The sequence below is a fragment of the Rhinolophus ferrumequinum genome, chromosome 28 (genome assembly GCF_004115265.2).
Source record: "Rhinolophus ferrumequinum isolate MPI-CBG mRhiFer1 chromosome 28, mRhiFer1_v1.p, whole genome shotgun sequence".
Lineage (NCBI taxonomy): Eukaryota > Metazoa > Chordata > Mammalia > Chiroptera > Rhinolophidae > Rhinolophus > Rhinolophus ferrumequinum.
Window position 1 is genome coordinate 920,424 of NC_046311.1, and position 27,306 is coordinate 947,729.

At 56.2% G+C, this 27,306-nt stretch overlaps 3 protein-coding genes across 6 annotated transcripts in view; 1 reads left to right on the forward strand and 2 right to left on the reverse strand.

Moving 5' to 3' along the window:
- Positions 1 to 27,306, forward strand: part of MORF4L1 (mortality factor 4 like 1) — a 152,717-nt gene that overhangs the window by 30,368 nt on the left and 95,043 nt on the right. Inside the window, exon 15 of one of the 2 annotated variants that reach the window (XM_033099979.1) lies at positions 13,722 to 13,811. The exons of the other annotated variant lie outside the window; for it this stretch is intronic. Coding sequence (XP_032955870.1) covers positions 13,722 to 13,796 — 75 coding nt within the window. The 3' untranslated portion in view covers positions 13,797 to 13,811. Of the gene's footprint in view, positions 1 to 13,721; positions 13,812 to 27,306 lie in introns of those variants that run through there. 2 annotated transcript variants of the gene reach the window in all.
- On the reverse strand, positions 1,673 to 15,441 carry CTSH (cathepsin H). The gene is made up of 12 exons (XM_033099983.1): positions 15,300 to 15,441; positions 12,047 to 12,078; positions 11,294 to 11,399; positions 10,355 to 10,425; positions 9,727 to 9,831; positions 7,778 to 7,864; positions 7,262 to 7,317; positions 7,002 to 7,083; positions 6,485 to 6,553; positions 4,270 to 4,376; positions 2,820 to 2,945; positions 1,673 to 2,092 (listed from the first exon to the last, which is right to left on the reverse strand). The coding sequence occupies exons 1-12, from the start codon at positions 15,391 to 15,393 to the stop codon at positions 2,017 to 2,019; spliced, it is 1,011 nt and encodes a 336-aa protein (XP_032955874.1). The 5' UTR covers positions 15,394 to 15,441; the 3' UTR covers positions 1,673 to 2,016.
- The window catches only part of RASGRF1 (Ras protein specific guanine nucleotide releasing factor 1), a 67,084-nt gene continuing 60,035 nt past the window's right edge, over positions 20,258 to 27,306 (reverse strand). For 2 of the 3 annotated variants that reach the window (XM_033099974.1, XM_033099972.1), the window contains exon 26: positions 26,046 to 26,163. Coding sequence is in view for 2 of the 3 variants with exons in the window: in XM_033099972.1 (XP_032955863.1) it covers positions 26,158 to 26,163 (6 nt within the window). In the remaining variant the exon portion in view is untranslated. Of the gene's footprint in view, positions 22,844 to 25,103; positions 25,173 to 26,045; positions 26,164 to 27,306 lie in introns of those variants that run through there. The other variant, XM_033099971.1, reaches the window with a different exon arrangement.

The window sequence follows — 27,306 nt, forward strand, 5'->3', positions numbered from 1 at the left end:
CATACGCCATGGGGCCCTGTTCCCATGAACCTTTAGATTCTGGACTTGGGTCCGCCTCCTGGGTCTCGTCCCTTCCCTCTAGGGAGTCCCCTTTAGGGCCTCTCTGGCCACGAGCCTGCTTCCCTGCTGGTGTCTCTGACTTCATCCTCCGGGGTATTGTGCAGTCAGTCCACCCCATACCCTGGACTCGGGGAGAGGCGGTCGTGGCTGGACACCCCAGCCAACCAGACTCGTTTATCCCCTTTCCAGAAGAAACCGTGGGAGGCTGGTCAAACGCTTTCCCCCTAATAGTGAACATCCCTTCTGTCTCTAGTCCAGACTTCAATTCTCACTATACATTAGAACTTGCTTTAAAATACTAAAAAATATACCCAGAACTAGACGAAGACAACAGATCATCTTCCCCTTGACAGGAGGGACACCCCAGGATGGCTGGCGCCTGCTGCCTGCCCTGGGCCTGGGGGCTCCTAAGAGCACATTGGAATTACTTGCAAAGGGTTTCACAGGCCTGAGGACCCTGAACCTTAGCTCTTCGGAGGCAGCAGAGGGAGGGGCCGAGAGCAGAGTTGAGCGAGTCCTGACTCACTTGCTGATTCTGTGGTTTGCAGTGTTGCTTAAGCACGCTGCCTCAGTTTCCTCATCTGAAAGTGGCAGTCACACGGCATCTACTTCACGGGGGTGCTGGGAGGAGTGGGTCTGTTGTGCGTGACTGGGTGGTGCCTGGCAATTGGTGCCACATAAAACCAGCGAGAAAACGTCAGTGAGAAGGAGCTGGTGGGCCTGTCGGCTCCACGGAAGGCAGCCTCTGCCCTGCCCTTGGTCGCAGGCTCACAGTCCCGCACGGCCCTGGGCTCGGCCCTGCAGGGGCTGCAGGGAAAGAATTGTGTGTCTTACCACCTCTCCCTCCTGCAGGGATAGCCACCGTGGCCTTGGCAGGCTGGTGGCACCCTCAAAGCGTCCCCACCAGGGACTGGCATGCAGCCGTGGCTCGTTACCCAGCGAGAGCAGTCTCCCCGGGTCCTTCCGGGCCAGGCCCTGTGACAGCCTTCGGCTGGCACTCGCCTTTCCAAACAGTTTGGATGCTGAAAACAATTACTAAAAGTTTAAACTGCATTCGGAGTTGAGAAATCGTCACTGAATTCAGTGACTGCTGGTGGGATCCGGTAAACCTTCCATTCCACTCAGCTCTTAGTACCAGCTTGGCATTTCTCACCGGTGGGAGAACGCTGGGGTTTGCGGTGATGGGACGCAGTGCGCCTGCGCTTGGTCCCTTACCATCAGTAGAGAAAAAAGCCTGTGGCCTGGCCGTTTTGTGGAAGTAACTAACGGGGATCAAGGGTTTTCCCGTGGAGGTCTGCTTCTCCTGGGTGCCCTAGCCCTGCTGGTGGCGGGGCTTTTATCCTGCTGTCACTGCATTGGGAAGCAGTGTCTATGCCAGGTCCCTGCCAGGAGAGGCGGGGAGGTGGTGGGAGGTGGCACTACTTGTGAGCCGAGGCCCCCAGTCCCCAGCACAGGCTTGCTCCCGACCTGGCGGAAAATCGTGCTTCCTCCTGGGTCCCCCGCCTGGCGGACGGGACACCAGCACCCACGCTGTCCTCCCTGCCTGAGAGACCCGGGCAACTAACCGCTTGATGCCTCCCCCTCGGGAGACCTGAGGCCGGAGGGCAGGCCCTGGAGGTGCTCACTGAATGTTTATTGAATAGACCACAGAAAAGACAGTCACCGGAGTGCTTTCTAAAGCTGCAAAGCAGCCCAGTGGAGAGGACATTCTCCGTACACCTGGGGATGAGTCAGTTAAAAACGAGGCCTAAGGCACGTGGCTGGTGATGCCCTTTGGTCAGGAGACGCGCTGGACTGGTTGCCTGCTGGGTCTTCCTCCTCCGCACGCACCGGGTGAGGGCGCAAAGCCGGGCCGCTGGGGGCTGCCCCACCACTGCTCCAGAGCGGGGTGTGCACCAGGGGGCCCGGCCCGGCCGCCCGGCCCCGCTGCCCGCGGCCGTCACAGCTGCGCCCGCCTCAGACCAGCGGGATGGGGTAGGAGGCGCAGGCGGCCAGCCCGCACATGTTCTTGCCGCGCTCTATGAGGAAGTACCTGCACAGAGAGGGCGGGCTGAGCAGGCGTGGCCTCCTTCCCGGAGACCTTTCTGGGGTGGGTGGCTGCTCCCGGAGAGCCCACTAGGCATGAGGCCCAGTGTCTTCATCAAGCCAGGAAGTCACTGCCCTGACTTGGGGACTACTTTCTCCTTCCCCATCCTTGGCTGCCCCAGGAGCTCGTCTAGCCATTTCTCACTTCTCCCCCGAATTTCCTGAGGGCCCGCGTGAGCCCTTGCTGGCCCCTCGTGTTTATTTAATCATCACTGGGACCCCGAGCTACCAATTAAAACGCTCCTCTTTGGATGAGGACGTGCACTCTGAGAGGACAGTCCCTCAGGATACGTGTCCAGGCCACCGATTCCAGCCCCGTTCTCCTCCAAGGAGGCGCTGTCAGCCATCAGGGACAAGCTTGCTGCTTTGATTTCCACAAATGCACCCTCCCAGACACTGGCTTAGTCCCAGCATGGCTGTGCCGTGAACTCTTCTTTCCTAAGGGACTCCTGTCCTGACTGATCCTTAAGATCGGAGGCCCAGGACAGGAGGGGGGCTGCAAGAGGGGTCTCCGGGGGGCTGGAGGTCCCAGCTTGCTCCTCTCCCCAGGCCTGGGCTGGGCCTGGCTGACAGGCTCCTTGGAAGCTAAACGCTTGAGCTGGAGGAGACCCCATCCAGGGCCCCCAGCTGAGCAATCCCACCCCTCCCAGTGTAGGGCCCTGGGAGCCGCTTACCCGTTCATTCCCCACTGGGGGCCCCAAGAGTTTTTCACGATCCAGTAGGGTGTCCCATTTTCTTCGCCATACCCAACAGCCAGTACTGCGTGGTTTACTTTATCTGGAGTTTTATGACAGGAAGTACTGCCAAACAAAAATAAAAAAGATTTGGAAATACTGGAGGGCGAAAAGTGACGCCGCTGCCACATCCGGCATCTCCGAGGGCTTTGTCCTCGGCCCTGTCCTGTCACTGCACAGCCTGCTCTTCGGACACTGCCTCCAGTTTCCTCCAGAGCAGCTTCCCCAGGGAGGCATTTAGGGTGGGGAAGAGCGCCAGGCACCGTGCAAGAGCAGCTCGGCGGTGCTCACCCAGGTGGGCCTGGGGGTGGTGCTCACGGACAGGTGGGCGCGCTGCGGGCCCAGTGCTAACCTGACACTCCCTGTACCTGCTGGCAAGATGAGCCCTGTGCCCTGAGCCCTGTGCAGTGGCCGTGCCCAGAGAGGGTTGCGTGGCCTTGCTTTGTTGCCATTGTATTTACATTTAAGATTACCTGTGTTTAGGACACATGCACAGGTTTTCCACGGACGGTAGTGAACTAGTTTCCATGAAGAAATTGCAAGAAGTGTAGGGACAGTCTGCAGGGCTGTGTGTTAACTCAGTGTGTGACCGCGTTCCCAGTAGGTGCCAGGCCTGGGGCAAGGCGGGACATGAGCACGTGCAAACGCTGCTCCTGCCCTTGGGAACCTTTGTTTGGCTGCGTGAACACGGAACTGAGGGTTGTGACTGTGGGAGGCCGATGGGACCCGAGGAGGGGATCTGACACGGTGGGAACGGGAAGGCTTCCCGAGAAGGCCGGGGTCACACATGAAACCACGAACAGCTCAGTGCGGCTGGGCTGGGCCCGGGGGACCAGGGAGGACGGGGCGGTTTTGATGGAAGGTGGGCTTGGAGAAGAAAGGACCAGACCATGAAGGTCCCTGCGGCCAAGCTAGGCACTGGAGGACGGGCAGTGGTGGGCCGGGGTGGGGACTCGGGGAGAGAGCGGAGAGCACGTTTCTAACTCCGGATGAAGCACGTAGGAGCTGAGCTTCCACAGGCCATCCAGCTGGAGGGGGCGTGGAGGCCCTGGGATCTGGGGGTACGGCTCTGCCTGGTCTGCCAGGGACGTTCTCAGCCAAGAGCTGGCCATGGGGTTGAGGGCGGAGGGGAGAGGGCTGAGCAGTGAGCTCCAGGGGACACCACGTTAGGGGCGGCCACAGGAAGCAGCCGTGTCGCATGTGCTCGGGGCCTGCAGCACGGACTGGGGGAGCAGCCGCCTTCCCTTCCCTGCCTCACAGCTTCACACTGTCCAGCCTGGGTTTCCGTAACCGGGGGCCGCTCTGAGGAGGCAGCTATGGGCGCCAATCCCGGCCTGGCCTCGGCCAGCCTAGGGCCTGGGTGTGACCGCAGCTGTGCGCGGCGTCCCACCTGGAATAAACGCCCTTGCGGTACAGCATGAAGTCCTCCGTCACCTCGAAGGCGAAGCTCACGGGGTTGTACAGGGCGACCGCCTCCACCATCGCCTCCTCGTCGTTCTGGGGACACACATGATCTCTGTCCCCACCCCACCGCCAAAATGGGGCCCTTCGCCCCCAGGTGGGGGAGAGGCCCAGAGCAATGTAGGTGTCCGGGACGGAGGAGAAGGCTTCCAGAGCCAGCAGCCACCCAGGGGCAGCTGCCGTCCTCACAGGAGACACGGGTGGTGTGCAGTGGGGTGGGGTGGGGTGGGGTGGGCTCCCTACCCTCTGGGTTTCTGATGAGGCGGGGTGGGGTGGGCTCCCTACCCTCTGGGTTTCTGTTGAGGCTTACAGGTCCTTCTTCCAAACCCTGTCTTTGTCCCCACCTGTGACCCACCTCCCTTCCTGGGCTGGTCTGTCCAGTCGTCTCTTCCCCTCCCTGCTCTGTTTCTTGGGAACCCCACACCCTTTGGGACAGAGGCCCACTCAGTCACTGACAAGCATTCACTGGGCCCTCCCCTGAGCTGGGGGCTCCGAGGGTGCATGGGTGGGTGAGTCCCCCATACCCGCCCCTGACCCCTGCGCCCACAAGGCCAGGCTAAGGACCTTTCTTGGTAGAACCCAGGGACAGGAGACTACGAGCACATAGTCCCAGACGGGGGTGGAAACGAGGGACCCAGCAGAGGGCTGTGTGCTCCAGGAGGACTTGTCCCCTTTAGCCGGGGCAGGCGGGCCGGCGGAAGTCAGGCTTTGGAGCGGGGCTGTGGACCAGGCGAGAGCAGCAGTCGGCACCACCTGAGGAGCTTTAAAACATCCGGATGCCCAGGCTGCAGCCCACACAGTGACATCCGTCCGCGGTGGGTCCCAGGCATCAGGAGTTTGGAAAGCATCCCAGCTGGGAACCCCGGGGTTCGGTGAGCTAATGAGGCAACTCCCTGGCTGGGGGCCTTCGGGAGTGGGAAGAGGGTGGAGGGTAGGGGAGCCGAGGCCCGGGCTCTGCTGGAGTCGGCGGACACCCAGCCGTAAAAAGCCAACTGCCACCTGGTCAGCAAGCAGCTTCCTTCCCCGAGCTCAGCCGAGGCCTGTGAGCCCTCACAGGTCAGAGCAGAGGGCGGAGGGAAGGCACGGAGGCCTGCCCAGCGGGCCTGAGCCCGCAGTCCCGCCTGCGTCCCCAGGGCCCTGCAGGTCCCCCACAAGCTCTCCTGGGACCAGCCCAAAGGGATTCGCCTCTGCGTGGCCTGTAAATGGCCCAGAGCTGGCCAGCCCTTGGCTGCTGTGTCTGAGGAGCACTGGCTGTTCTCTGACAGTAAACGCACGGCGGTCACAGCATCCCGGTACTGGGTGTGGGCTGTGGGCCGACCTGGTCTCTCGGCTCCAGTCCAGCTGCTGTTTGCTAGTTCTGTGGCCTCGGGCAAGTGATATAACCACTTGGAACCGTTTCCTCCTCTGCACGCAAAGGTGATAATGGCACTTATCTGCTGGGGTTGTCTCATTTGAGAGAGAGTGTGGTCAAGTCCGCCTGTCATTGCTCCAGTCACATGGCAGCTACTGTTGGGGATGTCTGCTTATGTGTGCTCTCACGCTCAGCCTCGCTCTCACGCACACATACACACACGCACACACGCACGATTCAGGAGGCTCTTCACAGTCCAGCTCTGAGAGACATGGGGCACCTGCCCTTCCTCACCCACTTGGCATTCGCTGTGACTGACTGTTGGCTGATGGGGAGTCACGCTTTACCCCTGTCCCTCTGCCGGTCCTAGAGGGAATCCAGCCACACGGCACAGCCCTGCCGAAGCCGAGGACGTGGCCCACGAGTGAGACTTGGAGCCGTTCGGGTTTGGAGTTGTCTGTCTGCAGCGTGACCTGGCTTATCCTGACGGACGCACATTCACACTCAGTGAAGTCACACTTGCTCACACACGCTCACACCGGCAGGACGGGGTTACTGCTGATAGTTGATGGACAAGAAAGGGGAGACACGACAGCAAAGCCCTGTGCACACCCAGGTCAGAACCAGAGCATCCCGCTGCCAGTCCTGGCTCCTCCTCGCCCACCTTCCGCCACGCAGCCCTCATGGCGACAGTCACCCTAACCCAAGTGGTGTGCTGCCCGGACAGGCTGCCCTGCCGTGCCCACTGGCCACCTGACAGGTGCACACGGACCCTCATCTGACCGGTACTCACGATGGTGATGTTGGCCACGTCCTTGACAAAAGCCACGGCCTGCTTGGGCTGGAACTTGCAGGTGCCGTCCTGTTCAGGGCGGCAAAAGGCAGAGCAGGGCTGAGGGGGCTCAGCTCCAGGCTGAGGCATCGCCTCCCCCACGTAGGCGGAGAACACGGACGGAGCAGCAGACCCATGTGCCAGGGCTGGTGACGGGGTCGCTGCACGAGAGGCTCCTCATGTCAGGGAGCGCAGTCGTGGCAGGAGCCATTCCCGCGCTTGCAAGGTGCCAGGGTGCTGGCTGTGGACAGGCTGCCGGGGGGATGGCAGGTGACCTGGGGCAAAGTGTGTGGGCCCAGCACAGCATCGTGGGCATGAGACAGGGGCCTGGACTCTGCCGATGGATGATGGAGGGTGGCAGGAGGAGGAAGGAGCCGCCACCAGCACGTGGGAGTGACAGCTGGCACAGAAGGCGCACGGGGCCCTCGACATGCTGGGAGCTGGGCTGGGGGCAGAGGGCCCGTCTGCCCAGAATTACCTTGGCCTTGTAGGGGTAGGCGTCCTCAGCCATGATGCCCTTGTTGTAGCGGATATACTCGAAGGCCTGGCTGGGGAGGCCCCTGCAGAAGCACACACAGCTGGCTGCCTGCGCCGCCCCACACTGGCTGGCCTCGGGCGGGCCCTGGCTGGCCGTGTCCCAGGCACAGGCGTCTGGGATGGCCCCGGGGCCCAGGGCCGCGGATGGGATTGTCTGGCAGCACTATGGGAATGGTTGACGGGAAACAAGAGGGGACGTACCCTTGGCAGCCGTGGTTGTTGAAGTTCTGGGCGCAGTCCACCAGCTGCTGTTCTGCCTGCCGGAGGGAGCACAGAGCTGTGAGCTGCGAGCTGGCACCAGGCGCTGAGCCACACTGCGGCCTGATCAGCTCTGGGTCCTGGTAACATATAAGCTTCCCCAGGGCAGGGACCATCTCTGTGTGTCTGAAGGGCAGCCAGGGAGGTAATGGTGAGGGGGCCGTGCTGTAGGTGTGCACATGCGTGTGGTCAGGTGTCCTGGCGGCACATGGCACGGGGAGGGGACAGGCCTTGCCAGAGACCCTGCTCCCCGTCCTCGGCGCCGGCCCACCCCGGGCACTTCCTTCCGAGGCCATCACCCTCACGCTGGTCTTCCCTCCGTGAATGACCTGGGCATCATTAGCTAAAGCCCTGAAGGAGCCTGAAGGCCCAGGCCCGGCCTCCCTGTCAGGCCTCGGGGAGAAGCCGTGACCTGCAGAAGGCGACCCCCCTCCCCCTCCACCGTGCCCAGCTGTTTACCAAAGACAGCATCTTCCCCGTTTTGATGGCGATCGCAGACTCCAGGGCACCCGTGGTGGAGAAGGTCCAGCAACTGCCACAGCCGCCCTAGAGGGGGCTGGAGGTCAGTAACTGGGCTTGGCGACAGCCCCTGAGAACCCCGGGCTCCCTGACCCCCCTGTGTCCAGTCTGACCCTCACAAGCCCTGCAAGGCTGGCATCCTTCTCCCCACACTACAGATAAGGCCACGGAGGCTCGACGGGCACCTGCGCATGCCCTCGCTGGCCTCCCGTTGGCCAGTCCCTCTGTCCTGCCCCCCCGTCCAGCCCTCCAGCTTCTGCTGCCGCCATTGCCACAGCCTTGCGAGGGTCGGGTCGGTTCCGGCAGCTCTGCCACTCTCCGCCGTGTGGCCTGGGCAGTAACGGCTCCTCTAACCCTCGGTTTCGTCATTTGTAGGGCGGGAAGGACAGTGCTTGCCCCACACGGGCGATAAGATCACGCCTGGCTGGCTGCTGGCCGCGGGCCCCGCAGTGTTCGTGCTGTGGGCGCTTGCTGCCCTCGCTGGTTCAGTTCCCATGTGCCCTCCTCAGACTCCTTCCTCCTGTCCACGCCCCAGTTGAGTCCTCTCGCTTCTCTGCACCCTGGCCTCCCAGTCCTTCCCCAGCAGGGAGGGGCCCTATCGGGGGGTCTCCATGGTCCAGGAGGTGGCTCGGCCCCTGCTGCAGGCGGCAGAGCAGGGCCGCTGCCTGAGCACTGGACTTGGAGCAGAGACCTGGTGTGGCGTGCCCTCTGTCACCGTGCACTAGACCTTGAGCAAGCCACCTTTCCTCAGTGCCCTCCGTAGCGTGAGAAACCCTCTAGGGGCTGCTGAGCTGCTGTCAGATCCCGTGGCTCTCTGTCACCCTGAGAGGGACCACCCCAGGTGACTCAGTCCTGCCTGATGGCTGGGAGCAGTTAACATGAGGACCTGGAACATTCTGGGCTGACTCCCCTCTTCACCTGCCCGAATGGTGGGCACGTTCAGGCTCCCCCACTTAACATTAGGTGCTTTGAACTGTTGTGGATTCTCCGACGGCCTAAATACTGCTTTTGGGTCATGGTGGGAGGCTGGCTTCGTTCCACACCATTGACTGCTGGACGGGGGCTCGTTTTGGCTCCTGGGGACTGTTCATATGTCCAGGTCACTAGGCAGGCACCAGGACCCCACAGGCCTGGGTGGATTTGAAGCGGTGCCACAGGGCTTTCAGGAAAAGCAGAGACTGTTTCTCCTGGAAAGCCAAGTATTTCCTGGAGGGAAGCCTTCACTCTGTACTTCCTGGGGTTGAGAGGTCACTGCACTGTCACTTCCAGGGGAGGGACCACAGTAGGCAAAGTGGACAGTAGGGGGTAGGGTCTGACTCTCCAGGACAGCCTGTGCTGGGATCCGGGTCCTCAGCTCCAAGTGCAGAGTGCACGAAGGCTTGGTTCCCTGCAGGGGGCACCCTTCCCCACTGAGAGGCCGGCATCCCGCTGGGGCCGGAGCCAGGCTGAGACACTGGGCGTCACTGTTCCCTGGCCACAGGCAATTCCCTGGGGGACGCAGTGAGCAGGGGCTGGACCCTGGTGCCCTGCAGGGTGGGTGGAGATGCCTAGGCGGGAGGCAAGGGGTCCTGGTGTCCAATCTGCAGGGCCCAGAGAATGTGATGTTTTGGGGGACTCTGTAGGAGAGACCTGGGACCAGGGGGACTCGGTGGTGGGCTGAAGGGGTAACTTTGGCCCAATGAGGAAGCACTTTTTCATACTCCGGAGCAGCCCATGGGAATAAGACCGCTGGCCTTGCCAGGAAGGCAGCTGGAGAGATGGTGAGGAAGACTAGAGTTGGGGGTGTACCTGGCGTGCTTTGGGCTTCTGCTGAGTTTTTCTTCCTGGTTATGTTGCCTGAGAATGTGGCTGTTTTGGAGGAAAGGATGGGTGGGGACTGTCACGCGTACCTGATTTTTCACAGCGGAGACAAAATGTCCCTTTTTCCGCCAGTCCACAGAGGATGGGTAGGGACCTCTGCCCCGAAGGTAGTTACTTTTGGTGGCTGAGCAATTCTGCAACAAGAAATACAGTTTTCTCAGGGGGAGAAGAAACCTTCTTGACAGAAATGTGTGTAATTAAAACGGAATCACCAAGAGAGAACGAGAAAGATTGTAGTTGTCAAAACTGTCCAGATTCCAGAGGCTAAATGATGGCCGTCTGGGAGCCCAGGCTTGGCCGGAGTTAGTACATAAAATACAGCTCACCCGGTGACATTCAAGTTTCGGGTGAATGACGAATAGCTTTGTAGCGTACGTATGTCCCATGCACGGTTTAGGATATACTGGTGCGAAAATATTATTTGTTGTTTATCTGAAATTTGATTTAACTGGGCATCTATATTATCTGGAACGCTCAGTTCGGCGTCTGCATTGCTGAGGCCAAGGCTGAGGAACTGCTGGGAACCCCAAGAACCTGGGGCTCTCCAGCTGCGGCTGGGGCTGGGGCTGCATCGGGCTGGCAGCACAGGGAGCCATGAGCGTGTTCCAGGTGTCTGAGTGCCAAGGCTCAGGTTTGGTCACGATGATTGACACCTACCTGAGGCTCTGACCAAAGGTACTTGCGTTTAATTTCCTCAAACGTCATGTCTGAAAACTGGTTGATTCCCACTGAAAAAGAGAAGGAAAAACAAAAACCAAAATGAGAAAAACAAGCCAAAACAGGAGCTCAGTGAATCACTAATAAAGAAATAGAAAAAAGAATGAATCCATGTTCACTGATGTCCTCTTTACAGCCACCGCCACTTGGCTGCTTTGCATTTTCACACGCTGTATAATCAACACACCCTCACTGCGCTTCCGAGTTCCCAATTCCCGGGAGCTTTGTGACAGCACAGCCCAGAGATGCAGCTGCAGTGGGTCTGCGTGGGGCCTGGGCACCCCCCTCCCCGGTGGAGATGCCCCTCTGGTGAGTCTGTCTGATGGACCCCAGGTACAGACCCGCGACACCCGGCTCCCCACCCCGCCGGCCTGTGAGGGCCGCGTCATCACTTCCCCTGGATAGCCGAGTTCCATTTCAGAGACCTTAACCCCCAAGGTCCCAGCGCTAGTCCTGGGCAGAAATGGGATGCAGAGTCGGGCTTCCGTCCGGCCCTTGCCTGCTGCCCGTATCACTACCTGAGCTGACACTGCCATCGTTTGGAGCCCTTGCTGTCTGCGCTGTGTGTGCCTGTGTTTCCAGGAACATCAACCTGAAGGGACTGCGGGTGTCCCCAGAGCGTGCTCTGAAGAGGCCACGCCCACAGCACTGCCAGGGCTCAGCCTCAGGGCTGGACCCTCAGATGGCAGCCGTGGGGCGGGGACTCCTCTACAGTCTCCTGCAAACTTCACAGCCCCCCAGAGGGATGCCAGCGTCCCCCTGAATCTCATGGAGAGTGACAGCAGAGCCAGAATCCCCTCCGCCCGTCGCCCCTCGCCCCTCGCCCCTCGCGGCCGCGTTGCTAGTTGATTTCTTTCCCTCCTCCCGTCCGCACGGTACTCTGAAATGTGCTGTTGCGAGCATTGTGGGCCTTGATCTTCCTGCTGTTGCTGAGAAAGGTGTGCAGCCTGTGGTGGTACTCCTCCGTGCTGTACTTCCTTTGGTGCTGGAAGAAAACACACCGGCAGGGAGTCACGGCCTGGAGTGCTGCTGCCAGAGGTAGACACTTTTCTTTCTAAGAGGACAGGTGGAGCTTTTCTTCCTGCCCAAATCTGTGTGAGTGGGTACGACCCTGTCCTGGGTCTTGGCTGTGAACGTCGGGAAATTTTTCAAAGTCAACCAAACCCCCTGCCTTCAGGGACCTGTGGCCAGAATGGAGTCCATGCAGCTGCCTGAAAGTCTACAACAGTCCAAGAGGCCTCGGCGAATACGCCTGCCAAGTAAGTACAGGTCACTCCTGGGCACGACAGGCGATGCTGGGTCACGTTTACGGAAAAAATCACCATGTTTCAGAACCACATGCACTGGCGTTCTCTAATTGACTTTGCGGCCGGCACGCCATGTGCTTTGAATACACAGTATGGACATGAGCCGCAAGGCTTGAAAGGCTGCCTGCGCACTGCACCACTGGGAACCTCTGGAAGGCGATTATTCAACTGAACCTTCGCCGTGTTTGGCCATTTCCGTGGCCGGAAAGACCCAGGAGGGTGGGGTTGGAAAACCCCCTTCACTGTCGGAGATCTGGTCCAGCTTGGCTGGAGAACAGGAAGCAGAACAATGAATAACTTCAGAAAGAAGAAGTTGGGCACTGACCTGCACCATCCATGACTTAAAGCGAAAGTTCTCTGGAAAAAGAAAACATAAATTAGGCCTGGGCGCCTCGCAGTAACGTTGAATCTACAGCTAAGGAGGCCCTTTAGAACTGATTTGCATTTTAGGAAACTAGGTTTAACAGAAAGCGCCAAGAATGGTGTCATCTAAGGTAGAATGCAGAAAGAACAAACGCTTACTGCTCTGGTCCCCAAATCAATGTCGAAAAGCTCTACACCCTTAACCTCTGGTATTAAAAGTTAGTGGTGCACAGAAGGGTGTCTGGAGTGCTGCTTACTGTGTGTAAGTTGTGGAAATTCACCAAAATGCACGTTTAATGATCTGTGCACTTTTCTGGATGATCTTTTATATCAATAAGACGTTAATTTAAAAACCTATATGCCTCAAAAATTGACAGATTTTTTCCTTAAAAGGACAGAGAGTAAATTATTTTAGACCTTGTAAACTCTGCCGCCTCTGTCACAACTACTCAACTCTGCCCTTGTGCTAGGAAAGCAAATGGGTGTGACTGTGTTACAATAAAAAAACTTTATTCACAAAACCAGGCTGCCCCGTTGTTTGTGGACCCCGGCGATAGCCCCCCTTGTACATTTTAAGTTATCTGAAAATTCATTTTAAATTGAACTAGCAGCAAAGGATCTATTCCAGCTCATTGTACGGATGCACATTTTAAAACAAGACTGTTTCGTCATCCTTTAAAGTTAGTCGATGGACTGTTTGAACCATGATTTAATACTCACCATCAGTCACCTGAACAGGCACCTCTAGAAGAGTCGGACGTTTTACATCGTTTCTTTTCTCCCTTGGACCCCCGTCTCCACCCACACCTCACAAAATTTTACCCCAAGGGAACATGTGTTTATACTTGATTGCCCTAACTTCCTTTTGTACAAGAACCAAAAGTATGAATTTAAATTATTTTTACTTCCTGTCTGACCCACGTCTCTGAATATTATAAAAATTGATTCTGGATTTATTCTGGAGTGATCGTCATTAACACCTGGCTAACTAAAACATTTTAAATATACATTAGAAAAAGTAATTATTAAACAGAGAAAGTAAACTTGTATTGGAAATGCATCTCTTAATGAGATAAATTGGCTTTACTAACTCTCCCCTCCCGCATGGATTTATATACTCATGGATGAATAGTAACTGTGTTTTTCAATGGCTCAGCATGAATTCTGGTCTTTGTTTTTTTTTACAAAGGTCAAAGGGCTGAGAAATTCTGCTCAAATGAGCCCATTGCTTTTTAATAATAGTAAACAATACAAATATTGCTTCTTGCTTCTGGCAGTGGGAAGGCCGTTTTTAGGGCAGTGCCACTCAATTCCTTGTACTTCTTCCCGCGCCCCGAATCACATGGTGCTCTGCCAGGCCACTGCTTCTAAGACCCCATCAGCTGATACCCCATGAGGGCCTGCCTCCTTCAATTTCAGCTTCCTTGAAGAACTGACAGTAGCCTTGAAGCGTTTGTCACCCTGAGCCTTTGTTTGCTGCCTTCAACAGGTTCAGAGTCAGGACAAATGAAAGGAAAGTTTCCCCTGCCTTCAGGCACTTTCTCCCACAGGACATTTGGAAGTAAAGGGTCTGGAAGTTGATTCCTAATCTGTGCCTGTGCCGGGATCACTTGGAATTTCTTTGTGTTCCCCCCCAGACTGAAGATCTCTGCTACACGGAATTTAGATCTCTCTTTATGGGTCACAGACCAGTTCCTGAAACCAAGCCATAGCCATTTCCCTGGGAGAAAAAATGCACATTCCCCCAATACCTGCCCGTGGAGGGGTTCAGAGGAAGACAGACCCCAGCTCAGGACGAGGGTTTGCGGCAGATGGAGTCTGGGACAACAGACTAGCGTTTGCCTCCAGGAGGTTTCAAAAGGAACACAGGTGAGAAAACCCTGGACTATGGCTCAGTGGAAGAAAAAGCCAGAGAAGATCTCCGGGCGGGGCCAGAACAACCTGCTGGTGAACCCTGCACCCCAACCTCAGCTAGATCCATTTCAACCCCGGTAACTTTGGGAAGAAGTGTGGTCACGCATGCTCTGTGTCTGCCTGGCTACGTGGGGAGTGTCCAGAACGGGTCCCCAAACTGGCCTGCTGCCTGTTTTTGTAAAGTCCAGGAGCGGAGAATTCTTTTCACAGTTTTGAACAGTTGGAAAAAAGTTACATTTTGTAGTACCTGAAAATCATCTGAGTTCAAATTTCAGTGCCCATAAATCGTGGTTTGCAGGAACACAACCAGGCTCGCTTGTGTACAGACTGCCCTGGCTGCTCTCCCATTACAATGGCTGATGTTTAGTCCACAAAACCCCAGATATTTACTCTCTGGCTTCTTACAGAAAAGGTGTGCGGAGCCTGCCCTGTAGTTGAGACGGTTTCCTCCGCCAGCCGCCAGCCACCCAGCCGCAGCCGAGTGAGGAGTGAGGCAGCAGCTGGGTTGTCCTCAGGTTGGACTGACAGGGAGCTGAGCGCCCTCCTGGTTTGCAAGACTAGGGGGTTTTCTTATGTGAATGGGGGCTGGAATAAGGCAAGACTCTGAGCAGACAAGATCCAGCCTCAGCGATCGTGGCCCTTTCCTGGGGTCGGGACAGCTGGTCTGGGGAGCTCAGAGCTTGTGGGCAAGCTCTGAACTGAGGGTGGGCAGAGGCTGAACCGAGGGTGGAAGGAGGGAGGCCACAGGGGAGAGGGGCCAAAACGGGGGTCCTGGAGATTGATCATGAGCCCTTGGAACAAACACCCTCAGTTTTCAGGGCTGAACTGCCGTTCCTCTAAGCAGAAGAGTCACTCCTCCAAACAGCCGTAGGGCCCGTTCTACACGACTCTGAGGGCAGGGTTGGGGATCCCCTGTGTGCCAGGCCCTGGGGAAGCTGCCAGGAGAGGCTGGAAAGGCCCTCCGTGTCCCCAGGTGAGGGTGGAGGGTACAAGGGACCGTGGGCTTCTTCGGTGCGCTAGCCTGTGCAGCCGCCTGGATAGGGGGCCCTGGACAACGGCCCGTCCCTCTGGTGGTGCAAGACCCCCTCCTCTCGGCCTCCTCCCCTAACGCGGCGCAACCCGGCGCAACCCTCCGGGTCCCGATACACAGCCCTGGGCCGGCCGGTCCATGTACCTCCTGACCCGGTCAGGTCCTCTGAGTCTGGATCTTGGACCTCGACGCTGTCCCCCCCGCCCCCGTGCCCCACGCCGTGCCCCCTGTCCCCCCCCCCCTGCCGAACCCCCCACCCCCCAGCCCGTACCTTTGTAGCTCACGGACAGGCCAGCAGCGCTGCCGCGGACGGGGGATCCCAGCAGCCAGGCCCCAGCGCAGAGCAGCGGCAGCGCGGCCCACATCGCGGTGGCGGAGGCTCCGGGCTCTGAGCGGGGTGCGGGGGGGTGGGGGTGGTGGCCGGAGCGTGGGGCGGGGCGGAGCGCGGGGGCAGGGCCTGGGCGAGGGGCGGGGCTCCGTCGCACACCTATCACAGACTCGCTTACCGTCCACTGTCCGCTCCCTTTCTCCTCTGCAAGGAGGGCGAGCTGGACTGCCGGTCTGGGGGTCTTCGATCTGCTGGGACTGGCTGCACCTCGTTCTCGCCGCCCGTCTCTCACTCCCAGGACCCCCATGGCAGCTCCTCGTTAACCACATTCCCCTGCTTGTCCCTTCTGCCCTGGAAGGTATTTACTGCTAGGGTAGGTAGACAGCTGTCTTTGTGAGCCCCCGCAGGCACTTTAGTCTTCCTGCCCAGAAAGTACTGGTAGCAGCTGTAGGGTCCTTTCCTCTATTTTGCTATCTGAAGAATGGAGAAATAAGAGCCTGGGTGTGAGATAAATACAACACATCATCCAAAGCGAGGACGCGTGCCCAGCGATGGCTTTGGGGCAAGCTCCCCCTGGGGCCAGTTCTCTGTCGTTCTCACCGCGCAAAGTGGCATGTGCTTGACCTCAGATGAGGAAACTGAGGCTCCAAGAGTTGGCGGTAACTTGGAATTAAAGCATACAACTACCTGGATTATCTGAGGGGTCCGATGTGATCCCTGGGGCCCTTCAAAACAGAAGACAAAGGCAGAAGAGTCCGAAGGGAGGTCAGAGAGCTTTGAGGCATAAGGACTCCACAGCCAGTGCTGGCTGTGAAGGGGCCACGAGCCAAGGGACACGGGGGCCTCCAGACTCAGATAAACCCCAGCCCACGGCAGGCAGGGAAACGGACTCACTCCCACAACCGTGTGGAACTGAATTCTGGCAACAACCGAATAAGCTTGGAAGCAGATCCGTCCAGAAAGGAAGGCAGCCTGGCTGACACCTCATTTTCGGCCACGCGAGACCTGGAGCAGAGGAACCAGACTGTATGTGGACTTCTGACCTCCAGGACATGAGGCAATAAATTTGTGTTCTTTTAAACCTGTAAGTTTGTAGCAGTTTGTTACGCAGCCATAAAAACTAATACACCTGGTGCAGTGCCCAGGCTGATGGTGCCGCGGTGGCACGAGCTGGGTGTCACTGAGGCTCCATGTGCACGGAGGGAGGCTGGAGCCTTCCTGTACTTCTGGAGAAGGGAGCACAGGGCTCACCGCCTCCTTCAGGGTGACTCAGATGCAGCACCCAGTGCTTTACACGAGGGCCATGTTTCCCCGAAAATGAGACCTAGCCGGAACTATCAGCATTAATGCGTCTTTTGGAGCAAAAATTAATATAAGATCCGGTCTTATTTTACTATAATACAAGACAGGGTATAATATAATATATAATATAATACCGGGTCTTATATTAATTTTTGCTCCAAAAGATGCATTAGAGTTGATTGTCCGGCTAGGTCTTATTTTCGGGGAAACGGTACACTTTCTTAATTCTTACTATTGATCCCCGTTATATAGATGAAGTGACTGAGGCACTTAAGTGACTGGCCTCAGGCCACACAACTCGTAAGAGCTGGAGTTTGAACCCCTGGCCCGCGGGGTCCAGAGTTCTCTTCAGAAGTAGCATCTGCCCGCGCAGGAGGTGAGTGAAGGTGAGCCCGAGTCCTGCCTACCTTCCTCACCTCCAGGCCTGCAGCGTGCCTCCAGCCGACTCTTCTCCTGACTCTTGCCTGCCCACCTCCCTTTACGCTTTTTCTTCAGGCAAATCTGCTGCTTTACCCCTTTTCTCCCTAGAACTTTATCCCCTCCCCAACTGTTACCCCCAGGTTTAGTAGCTGGTTTTCCACATCACCCATCAGAGTCAACGTCTGAGCATAGAAGCCGGGCCACTGACAGATTGCACTCCCTGCAAGCATCTTGTAGTAGTAGCAATAATAATAATAATAATAATAATAATAATAATAATAATAAATGCAATAACAATAGGATGTAGTAGCCACCGTGCACGTGATTTTTGTTATTCAGTGCTCTGGGCGTACACATACCCACTTTCTAGATGAAGAAACTGAGACTTGGGGAAGTTAAGTAGGCCTGCTGGTAAGTGGTAGGGCGCTCTCCACACCCACGTGCTGATTTTACAGGAGGTGGGCAGAGGATTGCCTAAGTGGTTACCCGATGACTGTCTGTGGGGAGGCATGTATGGATGAGTGGATAGAAGCAAGTCATGAGATATATGAGAAAATGGCTTTATGGTTGAATGACCAAAGGGAGGGAGGGAAGGAAGGAAGGAAGGGTGATGGATGGATAAATGGGTGGATGAGGGATGGATGATGGATAGCTGGCTGGCTGGATGGAAGGAGGGGTGGATGGATGTACATGGATGAGCAGAGAGTTCGTACGTAGAGAGAAAGGTAAGGAACGCAGGACGTGTATAAGTGTCCCTGAAGCCCTACAGTATAGCCCTGCCTCAGTCGTAATGTCCGCCCACTGCACTCCTCATGAGCCTGCAGGTGAGCTCCCTGTCCGGGGCACAGCTCCACCTCCACACCTTTCCTCCTGCACCGAAACTTCCTCTCCCTGAACCTCTGCACCCCACACTGGCACGCTTCGTCCTGTACTATGTTGGAGGGTGTCTTGCAGAGCTGGCGGGTTTACAGCACGTTTGCACCTGAGTGGCCAATGGGCTGAGTCGGTGGCCATAGCTACCTTGGAAACTCAGCTTTCCTGCATCTTGGTCTCTTCACTGAAATGGGGGGAGAAATACCAGCAAGTGTTTGTGCTCTAGTCCGAGCCTGACACACTGCAAGCAGCATGTCAGTGGTGGCAGCAGCAGTTGTCATTCCTGGTTATTCCGAGTCCGATGGTCAGAGGCTTGCACTGTTGAGGGTGGTATTTGAAGGGCTTTGTGTCCTGCATGGGAGAGCTCTGGAGGTGCTGTGCCCACCTCCTCGTGAGGCTTGTGGGTGCTAGGAGAGGACTCTGGAGAGGAACAAGAGTGGGCGTACGGGGTTTATGGGTGCGTGTGAGGCTTGGAGGCAACGAAGGGAAAGCCAGCAGCAGCTGGGGCCACGGGGAGGCCCCAGCCCCTGAAGAGGCGGTGACTGCAGAGGGTCAGCAAGTTTGCCTGGACCCTGCCCCGCGGAAGTAGGACGTTGCCGGCTTCCCTTCCCCGAAGTGAGAAATGGGCCTTGACTGTTTCTGGGCCATGAGTCATTTGGTCTGAGTGTGGGTAATGATTGCCCAGTAAACAAATATTGCATGTGCTGTGATAAGGGCCGACAGGGGCTGACTGAATGAAATGGAATCCGGCGGGGCGAGAACGAGCCTGTGCGATTTCACCATCACGCTCGGGTTGATTCCGCCACCTGCCGCGGCCTCTCCCACCGGCCGCCTACCTGGTCTCCTCGCTCCCTGGGCTCCTTCCCGGATCCCTGCCCGGCTTTCCTTCACTCTTCCTCATCCCGGGCGCCCTTCCCTGCCCCTCCTCAGCCCGAAGCCCTGGCCATTTCTGTTCCTCCAGACCCAGTTCCGTCACTTCCTCCGAAAGCTCTCTCTGACCCAAACCCCCTTTATGTTTTTACTTTTTTAAAACAGGAGTAAAATGTAGCATAGCATCCAATTAACCACTTTAAGGTATACAATTCAGAGTTTTCCCGTCAATCGCCCTAACTCATCTCTGGTGACTGGAGCGCTTTTCAATGAGCAGTTATCTTTCTCTCTCTCTCTCTCTCTCTCTCTCTCTCTCTCTCTCTCTCCCCTTGAGGTGAAACACATAACATGCAGTTGACCAGTTTAAAGTGTACAGTCTGGGGCATTTAGTGCATTACCTCTCTCTTGTTTCAAAACTTTATCACCCCTAAAGAAGACCGCACGCCCCGTAAGTAAGCACTCCCATTTCCCCCGGCCCCACCCCCGTGGCAACCATTAATCTGTTGTCTTTCTCTATGGATTTGTCTGTTCCTGGACATTTCATATGAAAGGATCATATGACATGTGACATTTTGTGTCTGGCTTCTTCCACTTGGCATAATGTTTTCAGGGTTCATCCAAACTGAAGCGTGTGTCCGTCATGTTTCCTTTTTAAGGCTGAAAAGTATGCCCCACGCCGGTCACCCACGCGTCTGTTGATGTCGTCGGGCTGTTGTGAACGGTGCTGCTGTGAGCACTTGAGTACAAGTTCCTGCCGGACATGTTTCCTGTTCTCTTGGGTCTATACCTACGAGTGGAATTGGTGACTGTATGTGTCACTTTCTGAGGAACTACCAGGCAGTTTTTCACAGCAGCTGCACCATTTTACAATCCCACCAGCAACGTGTGAGGTGCCTATTTCTCTTGCAGAAAGTTATTTTCCGTTTTTATTTTTAAAATTCTTATCATAGCCATCTTAGTGCATGTGAAGTAGTATCTCATTATGGTTGCGATTTGCATTTCCTTAATGACCAGTGACGAGCATCTGTCCATGTGCTGATTGGCCATTTGTGTGTCTTCTTTGGAGAAATGTCTGTTCAAGTCCTTTGCCTGCTTTTTAAAATTGATTTGTCTTTTTGTTATTGGGTTGTGAGACTTTTTTCAATATATTCTGGATACTAAACTGTTTTTCAGATACATGATTAGCAAAAATATTTTCTCCCATTCTGTAGGTTGTCTTGCAGCCTCCTATACTCAGAAGAGGAACTGCTGGTGTTATTGTTATTTTTAAATGAATTCATAACTAATTACTTTAAAAGTTTCCCAAAGTTCAGTTTTTTTTAAATAAGCAGTGAAATTTTATTTTATTTTATTATTTTTTTAATTTATTTTTTCCCGAAAGTTTTAGTTTTGAACACACTAATCAGTAATACAATTTTATTTTATCAACTGAGTTCTCAATAATTTTTAAGTGTGTAGAGCGGTCCTGTAGACCAAAAAGTGTGAGAGCTGCTGGTCCAGGGTGGTGACAGAGGCGGTGAGGAGCTGTCACCTGGCTGGAAAGATAATTCGGAGGCTGACATCAGCTGGCCCTGGTGAGTCCTTGGATGTGGGAGTCATGGGTGACCTCTGGGTTCCTGGCTTGCACAGCCGGGTGGGGCTGTGGGAAGGTGCCCGTGTGGTTAGAAGCTGGTGAGGTCAGTGTGGTCTGGCTGAGTTTGAAGTGGAAGGAGGGCGCCCACGTGGAGGCTGGCACTAAGCCGTGGGCTGGACTAGAATGTGAGGCTCTTTGCTTTGTGGTCCCCACTCCAGCTGGGGCAGGAGGACGCTGCGGTCAGGGAGTCAGGAGGGTGGCTGGATGCTGGTGCCGAGGAATGCACAGGCAGGGCTTGACAAACACCTGGGCGGCACCTTCACACGCCCGCCCGTGACAGCCACAAACCAGCGCCCCTCTCCCACAAGGCCACCGTTGGGAAAGGGACCGTGATCATTAAACACGGCGAGAGCAAGAGGCTGGTGAGCGGCTGCCAGAGGCCAACGGGCAGCACCGTTTGCCCTTGTGAACCCACTTACCCTGAAGGAAACCGGGGACCTGGGTCAGTCTGCTCTTGTGGCCTGAATTTAAAAAGCTCCTTCGTGGGGTTGGAGGCAACAGACACCCTGAAAAGCCAAACAGCCAGACACAGGCAAGCAGAGAGGCTAGCCCAGTGTGTCCCCTCTCCCCACGAACCACCCACAGCCGGAGCACGCTGTCTCCTTTCGGGGACGAGAGCCGTCTGTGGTTCACGTGCAGAAGGGGCACGAAGCTGGTGCTGAGGCGGAAGGAAAACTCGGTAATACCGATCCTGTCCTTGCTGAAAATTCTGGCATTTTCTTCGCATTAGAGTTTTACATGAATTTTGACTTTTAAAAAATTATAGTAGCATGTTATTGTTATGAATATTGTGGGTGTGATGTTCTGGGAGTTCTGACGCTGGGTCAGCGGAAGCCTCTTAGCTTCTGCCTGAGACCCCGTGGAGGTGTGACCTCCCCTCGTGAGAGACCCCATGCAAGAGCCGCCAGCTGGGCCTGGCGACCCGCACAGCTCGGACAGATAACGGAAATCGTTTCTAGCGATTCATTCCTGGTAACCGAAATCGTGTCCCCACGAGACTGTGAGTCCTGAAAAGCAGAGATTGTGTTCTTGGCACTTGCCGACTAAGGCCAAGCGTTCACCCAGGACCCACTCGGAGGCAGTGAATGAGTGGGACCCACCCACACCCACTGTTCACCCTGAGATAGAATAGATTTATTAGCAAGAGGTAATCAGGAAACATAGATGTTTACAAAAATGGAAATTTCTGTTTTCCAAACAAGCCGTCAGTTGAAATATTTTAGGACTTGAAATAGGATTCCCACACCACTGGGTATTGCTTACAGCAGAGTTGTCTGTCTGTCTGTCGCAGTGGAGCATGCCTGCCACGTCAGAGTTAACCTGTTGTCTGTCCTGTACAGTGTAAAAACAGGTGGGATATTCACAGAATAAGCACTACGGCACTATCTTCCGGCTAGGAGGCATCAAGACGGACTAGAGGATATGCGATAAACACACTTGGTTATTGGTTTCCTAATCCTATAGTGTGGTACTATTTTCACGAGGCATACAGACTTAGAGCATCTCAGTGTAAGCTGGGAGGGGCCGTCAGGCGCTGCAAGAGGACAAGTGACGTTTTCGTGTGTTCCCAACCGGCAGGAATTGCCGGCAGCGCTGGGCCGAAGTCGGCTTTGTGTGGTGGTTCCGTTTTCCTCGTTGGTCCCGGGGCCTCGTCCGGTGTTACTGAGACTGCTATTCATGCTGTGTCTAGCTGGTGTTATTCCTAGAGCAAGGAGCGCCAGGGTGCCTGGACGACGTGGCCACGTGGTGTCATGGGGTGTGGTTCTCCCCGGAGGGCACTTCCTCCGTCAGGTGACAGGGAGACGGGGAGTTTTGAGACCTGCGCTTTTGGCTGACAAAGCTGCTTTGGAAACTGGCGTCACCATCAGCGAGAAGACCTGTCGATGACGACTTCAGGGTATGGTCCCCCCTCCCGCCTCCCCCCCACCCCCACCCAGTTATAATAACTACATGGAACATGCTGGGAGGCTGCTGGGGGCCACTGAGCCCAGGGTCTGGGCTGGGGACGGGCTCTGTGTTCCCTCCTGAGGAGAGCGCCGGGCTGGGTGGGACAGACGAGGAGCACAGCTGTTGGAAGGACCAGGCGTTGCAGGAGACGAGGGGTGGGAGGGCGGGCAGGCGGCGTCTCAAACGGTGCACAAATTCACAGTCTGGCTCTACAGGACGCGGGGCAGGAATGGATTTGTGTGTTTGGAGAAGCACGTACTAAAGAAGAGAATCCAGAGAGACCCAACGAGTATGTACAGTGTCACACAGCGTGTGTCCGTGGGCGCGGCTGGGTCTGCACCCCGCAGCTTCAGGTGGGCAGCTTGGGTTCTATCCGGAGAGAGGACTCGTAGAGGCTCTCTTCGTCCATTACAAAAGATTGGTCCAGTAGATATTGGGTTACCTGAGAAAAAGGCGAGAAAGAAAGCAGTGGCAGGGTGATGGCATTGTGGCCCCCGCACGTCTGCGGGAACCGGGCGCTCTCACTGGCACGGCAGGCAAAGATGCGTTCAGTGGTGTAGTCTCAACATTGTTTGTCATAGTTGTTTGTTAACATTGTCTCAGCAGTAACGCAAAATCACATATGGTCAGAAGGATCCTGACTGCTGCTCTTTGTTGAACACTAGATGAAGTGTTTGGGGCTCATACTAAAACCTACATGTAAAATGTCCAGTGTAGAACCTAGGCAGCGGGTGTGTGGGTGTTGACAATTCTTTCAGTGTTTGTGTACATTGGAAAAATGTAGTTAAACATGAGGGTTACATTAGCACTGACAGAGGTTCCCCCAAGACCAGAAAGTGGGGTAGGCTGCGTGAGACAGAAGCCTCCCTTTTCTCCCGCTGCTCACTTAGGGGCACAGTCTTAGCGTGGGAATCAGGAAGACTCCCCGCACGGAGAAATCATCATCTGTCCTCCTCTCCCCCACTCCAGGCTGCTCCCCATGTTTGCTGCGTCCCCGCACATTAGATGTGCAAGGAGAGCTCGGAGCCCAACCTCATGGGTGGGCCCTGCTTCAAAGAGTCCTTGCAAAGCTCACTTATTTGTCAGTTGTCTGGAACCAAAGGTTCAGTTTTCCCCACAGACTCCCAGCGCAGAAGGAAGACAAAAATGATCTTTCTTATTATGTCCTGGGGAGTCTCCTGCGAGCTGCTTGAGAAAAACCAAGCCTCTGTTGCGTGCGTCCGGGTTATGTGAGGGGTGGAATCGCAGGTCTGGTCTGCTGATTATCAGTCACGTGAGTCCAGGTCTGACTGGGGGCTCACAGCAGCCCCTGCAAGGAGACGCGTTCAGATATCACGGTTCCGATGAGCCCATACCCCCTGATAAAGACGAGCCGCTTCACGGCCACGGGAGAAGCTCGTCTCTTATGCCTCACTATAGCTTCCTGTGAACCCCCGTTTCCAGAGCTCGCAAGTCTGGACCCTCCCAAACCTTCCTCCAGAATGAGCAATGCTCAAGATGAATGTTCCTAAAAAGTTCTGCTTTGGCGGGAAACTGGCAGCAAATGGCATCACTGCAAAGCTGTGAGTGAAAGGATGTGAAGAGCAGTGACGTTTATTTGTACTGCACATCGGGGCTCAAGGGAGTTGAAGGAGAAAGGGCCCGAGGCCCAGTGCAGTCCCTGGCACATAGTAGGTGTTCAGTAAGTGTTTGCGGATTGAGAGAGAGGATGAAGAGCTAGGAAAAGGTGGCCCAAGTGGTTAGTCTACTGATGTTTTTTCTCTAATACGGCTTTTGGCTGTAAGACACATTCCGAGTTCACAGATCGTGGCCGAAAACAGATTCTTACAAGGCAAAGCTATGATCGAGGAAAGTAGAAAGGAGACCCAATAAGAGCTTGATTTTCTGGTGTGCTTGCGGTGTGTCTGGAGCTGGATGCTTTTGTGAGCTGCAAACTAGAAAGTTACGATGCTGGATATAAAGTGAACAGCTCTCTGGGCAGAGATAAAGATCAGGGATTGGGAGCCGGAGTCTGGATTAGCCAATCTCAGCTGTGTTATCTGAAAAATGGGGCTAACAGCGCCGGGTGCGCCATCTGCTCACAACGAGTCCAGCTCTGTAAGCCCGTCAGGGCTCCCTGGCGTCCTTAGGACGAGGTCCCAGGCCCCAGGAGCCTACATCCCCTGGTTTAGGCCCCTCGGAGGCTACTCCCTGCTTGCCTCAGAAGGGGGCCCCCCACCTGTGCCCTGCCCCACCGGGTGCCTCCTCCCAGGTGGTCTCTCCAGCCCCGACAGGCACAGGCTGGGGTTCACGCCGTCACAGCACTTTCCGTTCCCTGTGCTATCAGGTGGTTTATTTCTCCCCTTGTCTTTAGCATCAAAAGACGAACCACCTAACTGTCCCTTGTTACAGAGGACTGGCTTTCCCTGCAGCCGGAAGGGAGTGAGGACGCTCTGCTCCATAGCTGATCCCTGACTGTGTTATTTGGGAAACTGTTTGTTTGCTTGTGTTTGCACGAACACAAGAAGTGGAGGGGACCATGGTGGCTGGGGGGGCTTCTCGCCCTGTGTGCCGTGCGCCCCTGATGACTAGTGAGTGTATTGCCTTTCAGAGAGGCTGGCAGCGCAGCACGTCTTCAGGCAGATTGGACATGACGATCCACCCTGCGGGGGCAGGTCCAGCTCCCACAGGAGCGGCGGTGACCGTGAGAATGCCACGCTTACCTTTGCTTGGTGTTCTATTTTGTAGGCGGTCTGTTGAAACTGGCGAATCTCTCGGATGATGTGGGATATCTGTGGGAAGGAAGGAGAGTTCTAGGTAAAGACAGGTTGCTCTCCAGTGCTGCCCCCCCCACTTCGCAGGGACAGAAGGGGCCGTGACAGGCACATCTGCTTCCCACATGTGTAGCCCTGGGGAGGCCCCATGCAGGCACTGTCGTTTCCTTTGAACCAGCAGTCTGCTGCCACGGGTGATACTTGTGATTGAGAGAAACAATCCGTTTGAGCAGCGGGCCGACTCAACACCTGGAAGCAGGTAAAGGCGTCCGCGCATTCAGAGTGCCCCCGATGTGCAGGCTGCCCCCACCCCCAGGGCAGGGCTCCCAACCTGCGTTCCACAGAGAAGCCCATCCTATTAAACAAAACCTCAGGTGGAGCCACGTACAAACGCGGTACAAGCAGAGGCTCTCCGCTTCAAGTGTGGAGGGGAGTGGAGGTGGAAGGAGCCAGGCTCCCTGCTCTCAGGGGCCTCCTCTCCCCTCCCAGGTCCCAGGTGCCGAGAAAATTTGACACCTGCTGGCTTGGGAGCTGCTGCCTAAGTGACTGTCCGGCTGCAGAAAGCCTGCGTTTATCTGGACAGAACGGATGGGGCGCAGATCAAGCCATGGGCTTCGGAGTCAGACACACAGGGCTCGCGACGTGGCTCTGCCTTTACTTAGGGGCGACCTTGGCTGGTGGTGGAGCCTGCAGCCTGTGCTCCTCTGTAAGGTGGAGGTGGGGGCATCACAGGAGGGGGTGCAGTAAGGCTGGCTCGGGGCGGCCGAGCACTAACTGCTCGTTCACCGGAGTCCCGGTTCCCGTCGGCCAAGCCGCTGGGCCCTGCCTGGGGGGCCCAGGGCTGGGGCTGTGTGTCGGGGCCCCGACCCTGCTCCGCTGTGGGAAACGCACCATTCGCATCTTGGAGAAGTTGACCAGGCCGTCCTCTGTGTAGTTGGGCGTCCCCTCCTCGATGAAAGCCAGGTCGGTGAGGTACATCCCCAGGTAAGGGACGCAGGGAGGGTCACAGCTTGGAAGCAGACGGCATTAACAGAAGGTTTTCACTCAAAAACAGGAACCTCTACTGAGCGAGCACACAAACCTGCACTCCCCTGGCTTGGCTGCAGGCAGAGGGTTCCCATGTACCGGGGTAACAGTGGCTCTGGGCCGCGGGTGACATGGATGGAGGGAGCCTGGGGCTCCTCCCCACCCGTCTCTCCCCCTCCCTGAGCAGCAGGCCTCCTGCTCTGCCGCCAGCGCTCCCGCCCCCCTCTCTCTGTCTCTCCATGCACGCTCCATGCAAACCCTGGCTGAGAATCACCTCCCGGAGGGCTTTACACCCCCACCCCATGCCTGCCAGTCTCCCTGCTCCCTGGGGCTTCACCTCTGCCTCTGCTTCATGCCACCCAGCACTGGGGTGGGTGCCAGAGTGGGGAGCCCTGGCCTCTGAGATCACCTTCCTGGAAGTGGCTTCTAGGTGACGCCATCCATGACTAGTGACTGTAGGGGGCTGGCATTTTTGGGAGATGGAGCCAGGAGTGGTGGGCCCTGCCTTTCCCATTTGGGCTCTGCAGCCGGGGCTCCTGTGACTGCTCCATCACCACTTGTGGGGAGCTAGGCTGGCTGTGGGCCGGGTCCATATGGCTCCCTGGGGGACTCCCTTGGGGACTCCCTTCGGCTCAGCACACAGACGTAGGTGGACTCTGCACTCAGTGTGGGCGACCCTCGTTTCCTTCCCATCTCACCTTTTTCTCCTCGTGCCCACTTGGCAGGCCTGGCACTCCAGAGGAAAGTGAGGCAGGGAGGGTGGCTGAGTAAGAGCAGGGACCTGGCCTCTGCCACCCGCCTGATTGTGGTGTGACCTTGGGCCTGTGCTTCCCCCCTCTGGTCTGCAGGCTTCCCCCATACAATGGAGCTGATGCTAAGGCAGTTTTTGGTCCTCTGAGAGTGGATTTCAGGTGATGCCCCCACATTATTATGTAACATTGATTCATTAGGGTCGAAACGTTGGGTTGTCACTTTGCCTGGTACCCAAGGGGACAGTGCTTTGGTGGTGGTCTGGCTTGGATACTTCCTCGCACTTGCTGTCCTCCTCCCCACACTTTCTTCTTTTTAAACAAATGGCAACGTGTCTCAGGATCAGAATGCGGGCCAGTGCCAGGGCCCGGCAGAG